Raw genomic sequence first — 18,403 nt, 5'->3', positions numbered from 1 at the left:
GCCAGCTCCCTCCAGATGTGCAAGCGCTCCACCCAGTACTCCGTGGGTCCAGGATCATGCTGATGCAGGCGTCCTCCCTCACTTGCATCCGATTGACCATGGGGTCTGTGCGCAGGCAGCGCAGCATGTGCGCTGCCATGGGGAACAGGGTGGACCGTCCAACAGAGACATCAGGGTCAGCGTCCTCCTCCTCTGGCCCCTGAGCCTCTTCCTCCTCTCTCCACCCTCGCACCACTGCTGCTGCTGTCCGATGTCCCCCCCCCCCTAGCAGCAACGTTCAGCACCTCCAACTCCTCCTCCTCCAGGGACTCAAATACCTGCAGTGGACTGCACAGGAGGCTGCTGTTCCAGCTGCTTCAGGGCCTCCTCTCCCAAACCCACCAAATCGACAAGTGCCCTGTCCAACAGACAAACAAAGGGCACCCACTGGCAGAGAGATGCCTGTTCCGGGCTCACCAGGTTGGTTCCCTGCAGGAAGGGAGCCAACACCAAGCAGACCTGCTGCATCTGCCCCCACTGTGCATTGGTGAGGAGCTGGAGTTTGGTGGTGCCGGCGAGAGTGCCATCCACGATATACCGGTTGACAGCCCTCCTCAGCTCAACCAGCTGCTCCAACATCGCCAGGGTGGAGTTCCAGCGAGTTGGCACATCTATGACGAGGCGGTGTCATGGCAGGCCCTCGAGCTGCTGGATGCCTGCCAGTTTTGCTGCGGCAGCAGATGAGCGGCGGAAAGTGCGCACAATTTTCCACGCCGCTTCCTCCATCCCCTGGTAGGTGCGCATGAACTTTTGCACCACCAGGTTCAGGACGTGGGCCAAGCAAGGGACATGGACCAAGTATCCCCTGCTGATGGCAGCCAGCAGGTTGGCGGCATTGTCGGACACCACCAATCCGACAGTGAGGCCTCTAGGGGTCAGCCACGTCTTCTACTGCTCCCTGAGCACGTTGGCTCAGGAGCATGTTGGCTGCCGTCAAGCAGTTTTTGCCCAGGCTTTTCATCTCCAGCAGCGCTTGGCAGTGGCGGGCCTTCACGCTGCTGTTCAGATGGGATCGCTTGGCGGCGGGAGCTGCTGCTTCTCCCCTGACCCCGCGCGGTGGCACCACAAAGTGGGCGACTGGTGCCGCTGCTGCGCCCGAGGGTGGACCTGCTGCTTCCTCACTTGGGCTTCCCACCAGGCTGACCCAGTGGGCTGTAAAGGACAGATAGGGGTCTGTCCCAAAATGGCTGCTCCATGAATCCATGGTGATCTGGATCCGCGCACTCACGTTGTGATCAAACGTGCGGCCCACGTTCGCCATGGCAAAGTGGTGCAGTGCTGGGATCGCCCTGTGGGAGAAGTAGTGGCGGCTGGGGACTTGCCACTCTGGGATCCCAACCTGCAGCAGCGCTCTCATGTCACTCCCCTCCTGCACAAAGGAATATGGCAGGAGCTGGGAGCACATGGCCCGGGCAAGCAACCCATTCAGCACCCGGATGCGCCTGTGGGTGGGAGGCAGCACCTTGGTCACACCGGGGAATGACTCGCTGAACAGGGTCTGGCGACGTTTGCCTGCATGGGAGGATGAGGAGGCCACTGTGGAGGGAGCTGATGAGGCCACTGAGGACTGGCTGCCCGGGGGGGGGGGGGGGGGGAACAGTGAGTTCTTGTTGCTCCTGCTGCTGCTGGATGGGCAGAAGGGTCGGATACTGCTGCTGGAATCTGTGCAGTGGCTGTCTGGGTTTGACCACTGCCTGCGCCACTCTCCGTCAGCTTCTGATACTTGAGTTGTAAACTCATCCAAATGTCTTCTCTCTAAGTGGGTCTGCAGGCACGAGGTACTCAACTTGAGCAGATCGCGACCTCTGCTGAGACTGACACCGCAACTGTTGCAAATTGCACGGGTCGCGTCCACTGGGCACTTGGTGAAGTACCGCGGCGCCACACTGGGGACTTCAACCTGCTCTTTGAGCTTGAAGGCTGGGCTTTTTTGGTGGCCTTGGAGGATTGTGCCTTTTTTGGTTTGGTTGGAGGTTTGCTGCGGGTGGTGGTAGCGGCTGAAGCAGCAGGCTGTGGCTCCAGCCTTCCACGCCCTGTGCTGGCTGCCTTGCTGCTGCCACGCCTCTTCGTGACTCTTCACCAGAGACGCCTCCTCCTCCGATGACGAGCTGCTTTCAACCAACTGTGCTGGTGGTACTGGTGGCACATAGAAAGGATCCAGCGCCTCATCATCATCATCCCCAAACATCTCCTGTGAGCCCGCCTCAACCAATTCCTCTACCCCAACATCCCCTGCATCATGCCCCTCCTCCTCAGCGCCAACTAGAGATGTCGCGAACCTCCAATTTTCGGTTCGCGAACTTCCGCGGAAGGTTTGGTTCGCGTAAAAGTTCGCGAACCGCAATAGACTTCAATGGGGAGGCGAACTTTGAAAAATAGAAAAAATTATGCTGGCCAAAAAAAAGTGATGGAAAACATGTTTCAAGGGGTCTAACACCTGTAGGGGGCATGGATGAGTGGGATAGACACCAAAAGCCCCGGGGAAAAATCTGGATTTGACGCAAAGCAGCATTTTAAGGGCAGAAATCACATTGAATGCTAAATTGCAGGCCTAAAGTGCTTTCAAACATCTTGCATGTGTATACATCAATCAGGGAGTGTAATTAGAGTTCTGCTTCACACTGACACACCAAACTCATTGTGTAACACACCGCAAACAGCTGTTTGCGTAGTGACGGCCGTGCTGGACTGGCGCGCACCATGGCCAGAGTGCAGGCCGTGGCAGTTTTCCAGCCCATATGGTCGCCGGGCTGTGGTAGCTCAATGATAGAACAACAGTGACTGTCCAGCTGATCGAATTTGGTCTGTCCACAATGAAGCAACGACCTTATTATCTTCTTGTATGTAGGAAGGCATAGGTAGGAGTCCCAGTATAGGTAGGTAGGCATAGGTAGGAGTCCCAGTATAGGTAGGTAGGCATAGGTAGGTGCCTCCGTAGTTAGCTAGGCATAGGTAGGAGACCCAGTATAGGTAGGTAGGCATAGGTAGGAGTCCCAGTATAGGTAGGTAGGCATAGGTAGGTGCCTCAGTAGTTAGCTAGGCATAGGTAGGAGTCCCAGTATAGGTAGGTAGGCATAGGTAGGTGCCTCAGTAGTTAGCTAGGCATAGGTAGGAGACCCATTATAGGTAGGAAGGCATAGGTAGGAGTCCCAGTATAGGTAGGTAGGCATAGGTAGGTGCCTCAGTAGTTAGCTAGGCATAGGTAGGAGACCCAGTATAGGTAGGTAGGCATAGGTAGGTGTCCCAGTAGTTAGCTAGGCATAGGTAGGAGTCCCAGTATACGGAGGTAGGCATAGGTAGGTCCCCTAGTATAGGTAGGTAGGTAGGTGTCCCCGTATAGGTAAGTAGGTGCCCCAGTAGTTAGGTAGGCATAGGTAGGTGTCCCAGTATAGAACGTTAGGCAGGGCCTGGCTGGCTCAGTAATAACAATTACCAAGGTCCAGCTGCAACAGATAGGGCTGTATAATGTCAGTGTCAGTGAGCAACACACACAAAAAAAAAAAAAAACACATCAGGAAAACATTATCTCCCAAAAGAGAGCTGAGGGGTGCTATTTTAGCAATAACAATCATCCAGGAGCAAGCCAAGAGCCTAACTAATCTTTCCCTAGGAGAACAAGTCTGCAGCAGCTTTCCCTAGTCTGTCTCTAGCAGGCACACGAGTGGGTGTAATGGCCGGCAAACCTGCATTATATAAGGGGGTGGGGGGGGGGGGGGGCTCCAGCCTTAGTGTAGCCTGAATGGCTACAATGTGCCTGCTGACTGTGATGCAGAGGGTCAAAGTTGACCCTCATAGTGCATTATGGGGCGAATCGAACTTCCGCAAAAGTTCGCCTGGTGCAGGCGAACGTGAACCCCCAAAGTTCGCCTGGAACCGTTCGCTGGCGAACCATTCGCTACATCTCTAGCGCCAACAACAAACTGCTGCACCTCTAACTCCTCCTCCTCCTTGCATGGCCCCGTCATCATGTCCACATCAAACTGCTCAAAAACATCCCCGTACATGCTCACAGTGTCTGTGTCTGTGGATAAGAGCAAGCTCAGTGAGGGCAGGCTGGTCGATGGGGTCACCATGACCATGGCCTCAAGCGGTGGTGGAGGTATGCTCTGGACCGGAGTGTTGGTGGTGGTGGCACTGGTCTCGCGGGTGCTGGAGGCCTGGCTGGAAATGGTGGCTTCCTGCTCCGCCATCATTTCCACCACAGCCTGCGCCTGACTCCAGAATGGGCCGGGGGCGATGACCTGTCTCAAAGATGGGTGCAACGCGCTGCTGTTGCACCTTTGCTCCCTCCTCCACAACTCTGCGGTCAGTGGCTGGCGGCGGATTAGTCCCAGACCTTCTGCTGCTGCTGCAGTGGCTCCTGCAATGGTGCTGCTTCTCCTGGTGGTGCCTCGTCCTCTACATCTGCCAGTCATTGTGCAATATACAAATACGGTACAAAAAAAAAAAATGTAGAAGAGGGCTGAAAAGGGTGTAAACTTTAATAAAGTCTTTGTTGGTGGTGACTTGGTGGTTGTGACTGACTGGTGTTGAGTGACAACAAAAAAATGAACGTTTTTTTTTTATTTTTATTTAAATAGTAGTGTTAAATAGTAGTAGTACTACTACTAACAGCAGTAGTGTAGTCTACCACAGTACTAACTAACTCGTGTGATGGACAGTGACAATTAAAGTCGGACACACACGGTCAGACGCAATCAATAGGGTCGGGCAGATGACAGTCACAGGTCACTCACAACGGATGCTGGACTGTGATGTAACTAACTATTATTTATTACACAGTACAGAAACTAATACAATCACACTAACAGTGGAAAAAAATTAACTGAAAGGGTAGTAGTAGTAGTTGTAGTAGTAGTAGTAGTAGTAGTAGTAGTAGTAGTAGTAGTAGTAGTAGTAGTAGTAGTAGTAGTAGTAGTAGTAGTAGTAGTAGTACGCAGGTAACTAATAAATCCCTAGCGTACTACAACTAAGTTGTGTGGCGCAGACAGTTGGTGACAATTAAAGTCGGTCACACATGGTCACACGCAATCAATCAATCAATAGGGTCAGGCAGGTGACAGTCAAAGGTCACTTACAACGGATGCTGGCCTGTGAAGTAACTAAATATTATTTATTATACAGTACAGAAGCTAATAAAATCACACACCAACAGTGGAAAAAAGTAACTGAACGGGTACTAGTAGAACGCAGGTAACTAATAAATCCCTAGCGTACTACAAATAACTAAGTTGTGCGGCGCAGACAATTGGTGACAATTAAAGTCGGTCACACACGGTCAGACGCAATCAATCAATAGGGTCGGGCTGATGACTGTCACAGATCACAACAGATGTTTGCTGGCCTGTACACAGTCACAGTCAGTAACTAACACAGTACTGAAGCTAATAAACTAACAGACTACAGCAGTACTAAATAATTAGCTAAACTAGTACTAGTACACAACTAACTAGAATCCCTAACCTACCTCAGCTAGTAGTAGGCTAAGGCTGCCCTAGGCTAGCAGGCCAAGCCTGCACACAGACTAACACTAGCCTAGCACAGTATGCACTATACACTAGCTGACTACAAACAATCAAATTACTATCTAACTATATAAGACAACAATCAATGTGTTTAGGAGGTGTTTAAGAAGCAAAACGCTAGGTTTAGCAATGAGGATGCACTTGCTCAGACGCAGCACAGCACTGGAGATACTCTCAGTACCAGTACAGTCACACAAGTACGTAGCTCCACAACATGGCCGCCGCCTTATATAGAGGAGGGGAGGGCCAGGCTCTACTCCTCTGATTGGTTGCTCGGGTTGCCAGGTCCTCGGCTGGAGGACTTCTGATTGGCCCAATGACGTCATCCCCAAATCCTGAAGCCGAACCCACCGCGTCTTCCGGCCGAATTCGAGTGCGCACATTCGGGAAACTTAGAATTCGGATTCGGCATGATTTTTTACATTCGTGTTCGACTTCGGCAAACCTAAAAAAGCACTCGAAATTTCCGGGTAAAATTTGCATTCGGGGGACCCGGAGAGCAACCCTGGTGGGGGGTGGAGGAGAGTGCGGAGTCTAGGGTGACACCCAGACAGCAGGCTTGAGATGTAGGGTGAATGGTAGTGTGATTAACAGTGACATTCACATCTGGGAGGGTCAGGGATGGCTGGGGTGGAAAGATCATAAATTCCGTTTTGTCCAGGCTTAGTTTCAGGAACCTAGTGGACATCGAGGAGGAGATCGCTGATGGGCAGGTGAAGACCTTGTAGTGGTGGATAGGTCAGGGTGTGGAGGTAGATCTGGGTGTCATCTGCGTACAGATGATAATTAAAACCCATGGAGGAGATAACCTTGCCAATGGAGGATGTGTATAGATAGAGAGAACAGTAGGGGGCCAAGGACCGAGCCTTGGGGGACTCCTACCGAGAGGTGATTGGGGGTAGATGAGGACTCATTGAAGGAGGTTGTGAAGGTGCGATTGGAGAGGTAGGATGAGAGACAGGCCAGGGCGAGGTCATAAATGCCCACAGACTGGAGGGACTGGAGGAGTAGGGGATGGTCCACTGTGTCAAAAGCTGCTGAAAGGTCAAGGAGGTGGAGAATGGAGTATTTGCCTTCAGCTTTAGCTGAGTTTGTTTTCATACTTTGTATTACACATTCAGTTACCATATTTGCTTTTGTGCACAGTACTATTGCCTGTTTACAAATTACAAGTTCTCAAAGTACAGTTTATCTGCTCTGAAAGCTGCCATTGCATTTTATTCATAGCTGCCGTATTTATATATTCAATCTATCTAGTGATCATTTCTCAGCTCTCTCTGCTTCTCAGCTCAGTGCAGTTCAGCTTCAGGATACTGCTGCCTGTATACTAATTGTAGCAGAGGAATGTAAACAAAATATAATTTTATCACCTCTGCGGATGGAGCCAGAAGCTTAAAGCAAGTCTGAAGTGTAAATAAAAATAAAGAACAGATACTCACCTAAGGACAGACAAGGCCTTTGGGTCCTATAGAGCCTTCCTGTTCTCCTTATGGTGTCCTCATTCCCCCGCATGCTCCTCCATTTGAATCTCCATTGCGGCAGTCTTAAGAAGTACTTGGGCTCCAGAAACTGGGCGGCTCTGTACTGCACACGCGGAGCAGCCCATCTTCGCATGCCCAAGTGCTTCAGAAGACTGCCGAAGCCAGTCCAACCCGGAATAGAGCAGTCTACGACCGAACCATTGTAGACTGCTGATGGGGGAGCCTGCAGTGGAATGCGGACACCGGGAGGAGAACAGGAAGGCTTATAGGACCCAGAACCTTCACTCTCCTTAGGTGAGTATCTGTTTTTCAGACTTATTTTCCTTTCCGACTACCTTTAAGAAGCTTTCCACTGAAAAACAAAGTGCTGTGTTTAACTGTTTGAATGCTGTTCTGCTACAATTTTTTTTTTGTGGGAGTATATTTTATGCTGTAAATAATATTTTAACAAAGAGAAAATGCTGAGTTTCATAACACTTTAATGAAGCTTGAAGTCCAGTGGGACGAGAGTTAGGGCTCTAACCAACTAGAAGCCTTTTCTAAGCGCTATTGATTTGAAAGAGCTCTTGCTAATGCAATGCTATGCGGAATTTTTATAAAATCACATCGCTCAAGTGGGATCACACCCATAGCATTACATTAGCAAAAGCTTTTCACATCACAAAGCGCTCAGAAAAGCGCTCTTAGGGCCGGTGCACACCAAAAACCGCTAGCAGATCCGCAAAATGCTAGCAGATTTTGAAAAGCTTTTTCTTATTTTTCTGTAGCATTTCAGCTAGCGTTTTGCGGTTTTGTGTAGCGGTTTTGGTATAGTAGATTTCATGTATTGTTACAGTAAAGCTGTTACTGAACAGCTACTGTAACAAAAAACGCCTGGCAAACCGCTCTGAAGTGCCGTTTTTCAGAGCGGTTTGCGGTTTTCCTATACTTAACATTGAGGCAGAAACGCATCCGCAATCCAAAATCTGCAACAGCCCGGGAGTATGCGTTTCTGCAAAACGCCTCCCGCTCTGGTGTGCACCAGCCCATTGAAATACATTACCCTAGCGGATCCACACCCGCAAGCACATCGCAAACAGCAGCGGAAACGCTCCGGTGTGCACTAGGCCTGAGTGGGTTCCCGGCCTTAGATATAATTAAAGAAATTAGCAACAGCGAAAAATGAATGCAGGTTCTATTTATTGCGTTATGTTTGGCAGTGCCAATTAGAATGTTACAATTAAATGGTTTGCTGTGTGTTCTTTTCTAGACACCTCAGTAATTCAACAACTTCACTCGTGGGAGAGATTTGTGTTTGTCCTGATGGATCTGTCCTTGAGAATGCAACTAGCACACTATGTGTCCCGATGTGCAGTGAGTACTTTCAACCCTTTGACTGTCGGCTAATTTTCAAAAAAGCGACCAGTTTGAATTGTGTTTTATTAAATGTACAAACATGAACACATCCACATTGGTCAGTAGGGATTGTCACTGAGATGCAAATAAATGTAATTTAGTGTTCTCCCCAGATTTTTTTTCCAGCTGGGTGGCATGAAAAAGTAGCCGGGTGGCATAAAATGGGCGTGGCCATGACATGTGCTGGAAAATGGGTGTGGCCATGACATTGGGGTAGCCAACTGTATTGTAACAATGTAACTCAAAAGGGCCCTTTTTTCCCCAAAACACAGTTAGGCAAATTGTCCATAAAGGTTTTAAAAATTAAACACTATGTTTTCCCCCAAAAAACACATAATAAGGCAGCATTTCCAATACACACAATAAGGCAGCTAAAGACTGGGAGAGGGGCTTACTCCACTGTGAGGAAACTTCGGCTTTAAAAGTGTCCCCAGCTCGAGGCTGCGCGGCCGCCATTTTCTGAAGGATCGTCGCTCAAAGAGAGTAAATACTTGGCGCCGGTGGGGTATCAAAACAGCCGGGCAGCCCGCCAAAATGCCCCTGGGGAGAACACTGCTAATTATCATGATACAATATTATGCTTATTATTATGATAATAATTGTCTAATCAACTCTTGCAGTGAAAGCATTAGATTGGTCCATTTTCAAGCTGCATAGATGTGTATTTGCATAATTCTGCATCACCTTAAAAATATTTGCATAAGTCAAGTAGAAAGTTGGCACTGAGCCAAACTTTGTACTAAATGCCTTTAGATGTCCATGGCAAAGGTATTGAGGAAACAAAAACACCTATAGACGTCCACAGCAGGCGGAAGTAATTTTGTACTAAAATGTCTTTAGATGTCTGTGACATATGGATGCAGAAACACAGAAATGCCTATAGATGTCTGTGGAAGTCTGATGTTTATTTTATGCATTTGTCTCTTGTACTGGCACTATTGCAAACAATGGATTCCATTGTCTGAAATAATAATTCTGGCTTATGCTGGGAATACACAGTACATTTTTGAGGCTCGATTATCCTGCCCGATCGATTCCCCGCTCGATTTTGCGCCCGATTGTCTTATATCTTCCATTCGTTTTTCTTATCTTTTCCCATTGTTCACCATGCAAAATCGAGCGTGGAGACGATCGGGCGGGAGATCGGACATGTCAGAATGATCTATCGAGCCATCTAAATGGCTTACAATCTAACCGTGTATTTCCAGCATTACAGACAGTTTGATGTTTAAGTTGCTGTGTATTATCTGCATCATCTGCTTTGAATTAGCACAGAATAATGGGAACTAGCTGTGCTGGATGTATTGCTGTTCAGACTGAAGATAATAGATTACATTTGACAAACCAAAAGCATACGGGCTATCAACCCCAAAAGATCATGCCCGTCTTACCTTAAAGTGTACCTGAGATGAGAAGCATCTCAGGTACCATACGTACCTGGGGCTTCCTTAAGCCCCCTTGAGAATGCTCATCCCCAGCCATCTCACCGGGCGGGTGGCTCCTGTCACCCGCAGGGCCGGATTTGTACTTTCCAGTGCCCTAGGCCTGCTGTCACCAAGCCCCCCCCCCCCCCACCACCACCAAAAACATTCTGTCCAATACTCTGACCAGCGATCACTGGTTTGATTGGGCTCATTTCAGTTGTGCTGCTCTGCCCCCCATTCAACAAATAATTCCTGTAATTTGCGCTCCTGCCCAAATGTGCACAGCAGCTGATAGTGTTCTGGGCATGCATAGTTGAGAAATGACACTGATGTATGATGGGTACTTGTCAACAATGCATAACACTGTACCAGCCTCAGTTGCTGTGCACATCTGGGCAGGAGCGAGAAATTACAGGGAGCGCGAGTGGCCAGAGCATGCGCTGCTTCTTTATCCTCTGTGCGATTGGCTGCAGTCGGAGCAACAAACAAGCGGCAGGGCAGTGCAATGGAGAGACGTCCATCCAAAACAGAGAACAGGTACGTAGCAAACATCCTGTCAGGACCCACTTTGGATGTTCTGTTGTAATTATAGTGGACCTGAACTCAAAACTTCCTCTCTGCTCTAAAAGATATGCAGCATGTCCTTTAAAGAAAAACATTTCTTTGTTACAGCTGATATAAATCCTGCAATAAATCTGCAGTGTGTCTACTTCCTGCTTTCATGGAAGCAGACATATTGTTAACATTCTGTGCTTTCAAATGAGTTTAGATGTTGAGGAAGTAAGGTGACACAGTGTAGAGATCAAATTACAACTTGTGATTAGACACAGATGAGGGGGAATTAGACAGGCTCTCTAAATACATACATGGTACATTTCTCTGTTTTCCTTCTGTGAGTTCAGCTCCACTTTAAAGCATCTGAATGACATTTATTTATATTTGCTAAAAAATGTATGTATCTCTTTTGAATGCTGAATGTACATATGGTGGTGTGCTCTAACATATTGACAGTATACGGGAACAAAGTCTGAAGAAGGCTTATTAGCAGAAAGATTACTCTTTTTCTAAGCCAATAAATGGTATCATCCTGATTCAAAACTTTCTGCTTTCGCTGATGGCTAAGATGGTACAATGCTCTACTGCTACAGGAAAGCAGAAGGATGCAAAACCATACACACTAGCATAGAGGTAGTAACATCTCAGGTGACAGTGACAGTGTAGCAATGAAAGGAAAGCAAACAGCATTTGTATCCCTCCAGTTCTCATGGATGGTAGGAGCTGAAGGACAGAAAATGAGTCGGGAAAGAGTTAACTGAGACCACTGCTGGCTAGGAAGAAAAAAACAAAAGCGAAACCATCATAAATTAGGGTTAGATAAGAGTGTATTTAACTACTTCTGGGGTCAGTGGCACAGCTGTAAAAGAGAAAGTGAAGAAACTAGCAGACCTCAGTGATGTTTGTGAATTCCTGCATTAAAACTCAGCGGAACTTAGTTCTATCTGCTTTGTAATGTAAATCCCTTTTATTTCTCACATCCACTTGTATGTCCATCACCAGGAATGGATCATCAGGTGGCAGTTATGATTGATCCTGATTGCTATAACACATCAAGAAGTGTGTGAGAGAGAAGCAGGGATTGTGGAACTCTGGAATTTAGCTATAAGTGCAGAGCAGGGCGCTGGCTGGCTGCGCTGTGGGACCAGAAGAGATGATTTACTTTGACATATAACCTCTTCTCTCTCCAAGTCATGCCGCCCTTCTGATCTTATCTTATTTTATCGCCCTAGGCCATGGCCTCTGTGGCCTTCCCAGAAATCCGCCCCTGGTCACCCGCAATACTGCCTGAAAGCCTGGCCAAGTTGCACCTTATCGCGCATGAGCGGCCCGGGCCAGGTGCGCTCCCCTGTAACACTCCGGGGAGTGTTCTGTGCTTGCACAGTAATGCTTCGCAGGTGCAGAACACTCCAAAAGGATGGGAGCGTGATGGAGGAGTGTGTCTGGCAGGGCCCTATGTTCTCGTCTCAGGTTCCATTTAAGTGAATATACATATAGACCAAACAAGCTAAGGGAGCTCAGAGCTAAATAGATACTGACTTTATTGACAAATTGTACCAAAAAAACATGGACCAGCACAAAGTAAAAGCAAACCCCATTAAAAACACTAATAAAATCCCTGGATAATAAACACCACCAGGAATTAAGAAGTAATTATAGCCATGGATGTCTTTCAACGCAAAGAAAGCATCTAATCCCCCCTTAAACGCAGATATAGAATTTGCCATAACTACTTCCTGTGGCAATACATTCCACATTTTAATCACTCTTACTGTAAAGAATCCTTTTCTAAATGGCTAAAACATTTTTCCTCCATGCGCAGATCATGTCCCCAGTCCTTTGTAAAAGCCTAGGGACAAAAAGCTCATTCGCCAAGCTTTTATATTGCCCTCTGGTGTATGTATACATTTTAATTAGATCTCCTCTAAGGCGTCTTTTCTACAGACTAAATAAGCCCAGTTTATCTAACCTTTCCTGGTAAGTGAGACCTTCCATCACTCCAATATTTTTTTCTGTAATGTGGTGTCCAGAACTGGATTCCGTATTCCAGATGTGGCCTTACTAGAGATTCAAATGGGCTATATTATGCTAGCATCCCGAGTTTTTATATCCCTTTTAATGCATCCTAACATTTTATTTGCTTTAGCTGTGGCGGCTTGGCAATGAATACAATTATTTAATTTGTTGTCGATTAGTACTCCTAAGTCCTTCTCCAAGTTTGATGTCCTCATCTGTATCCCATTTATTTTGCCCATTGTAAAATCTTTCCTCTCTCTGATTTACAAGAAGGAAAGAGATGATTCATTTTTGGCAGTTGGAAAGAGCTGTTATTTCCCACAATGCAACAAGGCTCCTACAGTGTGATGTCAGCTCCCTGGTGCTGACATCACACTGTGGGAGGGGTTTCAGCACAATATCAGCCATACAGAGCCCCCTGATGATCCGTTTGAGAAAAGGTAAAGATTTCTATCAGCTACAGATTGGGATGAAGTTCAATTCTTGGTTACATTTTTTCATTAACTTTGATAACTACTTGATAACTACCTGCACTGGTAGTTATCAAGTAGTTATCAAAGCCAACCTGTAGTTTTAAACAAAAAGTTACACATTTTATCACATAGGGGGAAGCCTCTGGATGGTTTAGAGACTTCATGTGTCCTTCTCAATCCTACTGCCACTGGCTGGAACCCTTTTCTAGTTTGTGGTAAGGCTTGTACACGGAAAAGAGTGCACCATGGGACTATATCAAACAAGCTCTTGTCAGATATGTTTGGAGGGAGCCTGTACAGTAGCAGTGTGCTTCAAGATGGATCGGGAAGCCTTTTGACCATCTAGGCTTCCCTTTATGTGGTTATGTATCTAACTTTTTTTTAAAGTAACAAAGAAACAGGTACCCTTTAACCACTTAAGGACTGCGGGCTTAAACCCCCCTAGTGACCAGGCCATTTTTTACATTTTAGCACTGCACAGCACAGCTTTAAAGAGACTCTGAAGTCTCATAAAATTCACGGTTTTATATTAAAAATCACTTTAACATCATTGCCCTACCTAAAACGCTGCATCCCTGAATACTAACTATATCCCCCCAAACTTTCCGGGGCACACTGCGGGGAGCTCTTCCATGAGAGGCAGAGCTTTCGGCTGCAGCTCTGTCTCTACCAGCACGGATCGCCGGCTCCGCCCACCCCTCTCAGTCTTCTTTCACTGAGAGGGGCGGGAGAGAGGTGGAGCTGAAAGCTGAAAGCTCCGCCTCCCGGGGCAGCAAAATCCATGACCAAGAAAGTCGTGAATTTTGCAGGGGGAGTTTGGGGGATTTAGTTAGAGTTCAGCCGCAGAGATGCGGCGTTTTAGGTAGGGCATCGATGTTTGTGATTTTTAAAATAAAACCATGAATTTTATGAGACTTCAGAGTCTCTTAATGGTTTATTGCTCAGTAATACAACTTACCATCCAAACAAATGTTACCTCCTTTTCTTGGCACTAATATAGCTTTCTTTTGGTGGGATTTGATTGCTGCTGCAATTTTTACTTTTTATTTATATTTATCAAAAAAGACAGGAATTTTGTAAAAAAAAAAAAAAAAAAAAAAAAAAAGATATTTTTACCTTTCTGTGGTAACATTTTTCAAATAAAGTAAAATTTCTATATAAGTTTTGTCCAAAAATCCAATAAGTGTATTTTTATATTGGTTTGGGTAAAAGTTATAGCGCTTACAAACTATGGTCCAAAAAAGTGAATTTACGCAGTTTGAAGCAGCTCTGACTTTTCTGAGCACCTGCCATGTTTCTTGAGGTGCTAGAATGCCAGGATAGTATAAATACCCCCCAAATTACCCCATTTTGGAAAGAATATACCCCAAGGTATTCACTGAGAGGCATGGGGAGTAGAGATGGCCCGAACCGTTCACTTGCAGACTTATTCGGTGGTTAAACCACAAACTATATGCGAGTTCGACCCGCCCCTATGCTACATCATTAGTGTCAACTTTGACCCTCTACATCACAGTCAGCAGACACAGGAGAGCCAACCAGGCTACACTCCCTCCTGGAACCCCCCATCCTTATAAAAGGCAGGCAGTGTCAGCCTTTTCACTCACTCGTGTGGCTGCAGTAATTAGAGAAGGGAGAGAACCTGCTGACATAGGGAAAGCTTAGTTAGGCTCTTGTGTTAGGCTTGTTAGCTTGCTCCTTGCTGATACTTATTGCTAAAAAGCATTCCTCAACAGCTCTTTTGAGAGCTAATGTTGTTCTTGTGATCTGTGTGTGTGTGTGTGTGTGTGTGTGTGTGCGTGCGTGCGTGCGTGCGTGCGTGCGTGTGTGTGTGTGTGTGTGTGTGTCTGTGTGTCTGTGTGTGTGTGTGTGTCACAGACACTTGTGTTGCATATACAGCCCTGTCAGTCAGTCGCAGCTGCTGGCCCTAGGCCCCTTGGTAATTCCTACTTTGCCACTGCCAGGCCCAAGAAATTCAGTGACTACCTGTGTGTGTGTGACAGCTGCACTTTTGTAATACCAATCCCTGCATACCTGTTCAGTAGTGCACCTACCTACATGACCACAAGCAGTGTTATATTATATACCAGTCACTCGCTGCACCTGTTCATGGTACTTGTGTGTGTGTGACAGCTGCATATTTGTAGTACCAATCCCTGCATACCTGTTCAGTAGTGCACCTACCTACATGAGCGCATGCAGTGTTATATACCAGTTAGTCATTGCACCTGTTCACGGTACCTGTGTGTGTGACAGCTGCACATTTGTAATACCAATCCCTGCATACCTGTTCAGTAGTGCACCTACCTACGTGAGCGCACGCAGTGTTATATTATATACCAGTCAGTCGCTGCACCTGTTCACGGTACCTGTGTGTATGACAGCTGCACATTTGTAATACCAATCACTTCATACCTACCTGTTTAGTGCAGCTACCTACCTACGTGAGCACACGCAGTGTTATATACCAGTCAGTTGCTGCACCTGTTCACGGTTACTGTGTGTGTGACAGCTGCACATTTGTAATACCAATCACTGCATACCTACCTGTTCAGTGCACCTACCTACCTACGTGAGCGCACGCAGTGTTATATAACAGACAGTCGCTGCACCTGTTCACGGTACCTGTGTGTTTGTGACAGCTGCACATTGTATTCATACCAGTCACTGCATACCTGTTCAGTGCACCTGTGTGACCGCACTCAGCGTTATATTATATATTATATATAACACTGGCCTTTACTGAGACGCCCAGCCGGGCTGCAGCTCTCTTAAGCTGCTCCAGACCTTGTCTCAGATTTCTACACCTTTAAACCTATTTGTGCTGAAACTGGACCCAAAATACAGAGGAATTCCACCCACCATGACTAAGGCTACAACTACAACCAACCAGAACAATCGGATTACTTTGGATGGCATAGATTTAAACTGGATTGAAATCCTCCATGAAGCTTACCACTGCTGAACACACCAAGCCTTCTAACAGCTGACCTGAAACAAGACCTTCAACCTCTCTGAAGACTTGATTGCCTGTCATTGCCCTCATTCCCCCCTGTGAGTAATCCTTTATCCATTATCCAAGGCATATGCACCAAGTGACTATTTTCCACATTTATGTTATCATTTATCATCTAACTCTAAAACAAGGAACTTTACTTAAAATAAATCTATGATCCAACTCTGTGTAGGTCTCAGCAGGACTCAGCTTTGATCTCAGCAGGACTCCAGAAGTAAAAGCTATCTAAACAAGTCTATTGTCTCTAATGTCAACATACAAATACTCATCAAAGGATCTTCTCTCTGTCTGCCCTCCCAAGAAACAATTACAAATTAACACCTCACTAGCTCTCCTCTTAAAATCCTTTTGGATACTCAGGAAAAGCAGAAGGGGGAGGAGAGGTAGTGGATCCAAGTCTAAAGTCGCATCTACACGCGTAGATGCGGCTCCGATGTTCCTTATCAACACGCGTAGATGCGGCTCGATTGATAAGATCCGACAGGACGGATCTCCGCACCGCCGATTCCCTGCTCGCTCCCCGTGAGGGGACAATGGCAGGGAATCGAGCGGAAGATGAGCCGCGCCGGCGGGGACGAGCGGGGAATCGAATCCGGCGCACCCGCGGCGAACGGGGTCGCGGTGGGCACGCGCGGGGACGCGGAAGAGGTGATCCAGCGGCTAATCAAGTCGCCGGATTGGAGCCGCATCTACGCGTGTAGATGCAGCTTAAAAAACATAGTTGTCCCCAGGAAAGCTCAATCACAGCCACACTCTGCAATGCCAGATCGATAAATAATAAGACTGCAACTATACATGACCTAATAGAGCTCTCTGATTTGACCTTTTTGACAGAGACCTAGCTTGGGAAACATGCAGGCCCAACTCTTGAAGCAACCGTGCCAACCAATTATTCAGTTTTGCACTGTGAGAGACAAGTCCGCAAGGGTGGGGGGGTTGCCATATGTTTCAGATCCTCTTTGAACATAAGGCCCCTGCCCATAGGCCCCACTGAAACCTTTGAATGTCTTGCAGCCCAACTGTCAGCAGAAGTAAACATCAACATATTGCTCATATACCGCCCCCCAAAAAATGGTACAGCCTTTCTTAAGGAAATATCTGAACTCTTATCCTGCCTAACAGTGGAACACCCTAGATGGATCATCCTGGGAGATTTTAATGCATGGGTGGATGATCACAACTCCCGCCTAGGAAGTGAACTACTTCTCATAATGAGTGAACTGGGTTTCTCTCAGGCTGTCAACCTCCCCACCCACAAGAAAGGGCACACCCTGGATCTTATATTTCATTCCGGACTCTTAATATCACACATGAATATAAACCCAGTGGTATGGTCAGACCACCACACCATCCACTTCTCTCTGACAGCACCAGCGATAAAACACAGAGGGAAAGAACTCATAAAATACCATTCTCTGAAAGATGTCTCACCCGAGCACATTCAGAATACCCTCAACTTCGACGCATTAACCAATCATTGCGCAGACCCAGACTCCATGGTCCTGATGTACAACCATGCAGTGTCATCTGCCTATGACGCCCTTGCTCCAGTTCGCATTAAACGGTCTACACCACTTCACCATGCACGGTGGTTTGAGCTCACTAAAGGACCTATAGAAAGAAGTGCGCAGACTAGAAAGGAAGTGGCGAAAATCTCAGAATTCAAAAGATAAACACACCCTTGTCTCTCACCTGGAAAGCTACCAAAATGCGATCACCAAGAAAAAATCCTCCTACCTATCACAGGAGATCGCAAAGGCCGCCAACAGGCCAGCCCAACTATTTTGCACAGTTGATAGACTATGTAACCCATCCTGTCTAAAACCTACTATAACTCCCTCAAAGGAGCTATGTGAGAAATTTGCTTTCTACTTTGCTGACAAAGTATCCTCTATTCGGTCTCTCATTGTAAGGCTTGGTGGTGTATTCTCCACAGTCAGCATGCAACGCATGAGCTGGCGTGGAGGAGGTACACACACCAGCACAAGGAAACAGGCTATCCCTAGTATAGTGGAGGGGAGGACTGACTCCAATAGGAGATTGTGGCGCACAGAGCCGGTGCAGATCTGACAGCCACAAACAATGCTTTCGTTATAACGTCTCAGCGCAAAGTAGCGCTGAGCGCATAAACCAGAACTGAGGAGATCAGGACAGGTAGACAGAATGAACGCTTGCTAGCTAGCGGCTACTTAGCGACAGCAAGCGTCCAAAACAAGACAGACTGGAATGAGGCAGCCAATGCGATTGCAGCGATGGCGTGCCTCACAAAGACAGGACAGGATAGTCAGGAAATAGCAGGATCAAGATAGATGAACGTAACACAGACAAATATACAATAAGTATGTTTTCCTAGCGTATTACAATTACAGCTATCAATGAAACTATTTGTAACGTCTGACTAACATATGTATATATCGGCAATGAACCGATATATGACATAAGCAGGAACGCTGACTAGGACTGGAGTAATACAGGGAAC

At 47.0% G+C, this 18,403-nt stretch overlaps 1 protein-coding gene across 1 annotated transcript in view; it reads left to right on the top strand.

The window, feature by feature from the left end:
• Positions 1-18,403, top strand: part of LOC137537714 (intestinal mucin-like protein) — a 293,053-nt gene that overhangs the window by 132,183 nt on the left and 142,467 nt on the right. Inside the window, exon 4 of the mRNA XM_068259655.1 lies at positions 8,295-8,398. Coding sequence (XP_068115756.1) covers positions 8,392-8,398 — 7 coding nt within the window. The 5' untranslated portion in view covers positions 8,295-8,391. The remainder of the gene's footprint in view (positions 1-8,294; positions 8,399-18,403) is intronic.

Source organism: Hyperolius riggenbachi, chromosome 11, assembly GCF_040937935.1.
Source record: "Hyperolius riggenbachi isolate aHypRig1 chromosome 11, aHypRig1.pri, whole genome shotgun sequence".
Classification (NCBI taxonomy): domain Eukaryota; kingdom Metazoa; phylum Chordata; class Amphibia; order Anura; family Hyperoliidae; genus Hyperolius; species Hyperolius riggenbachi.
Note: the sequence above shows the minus strand (reverse complement) of the source record. Positions and strands in the feature narration are given on the sequence as shown.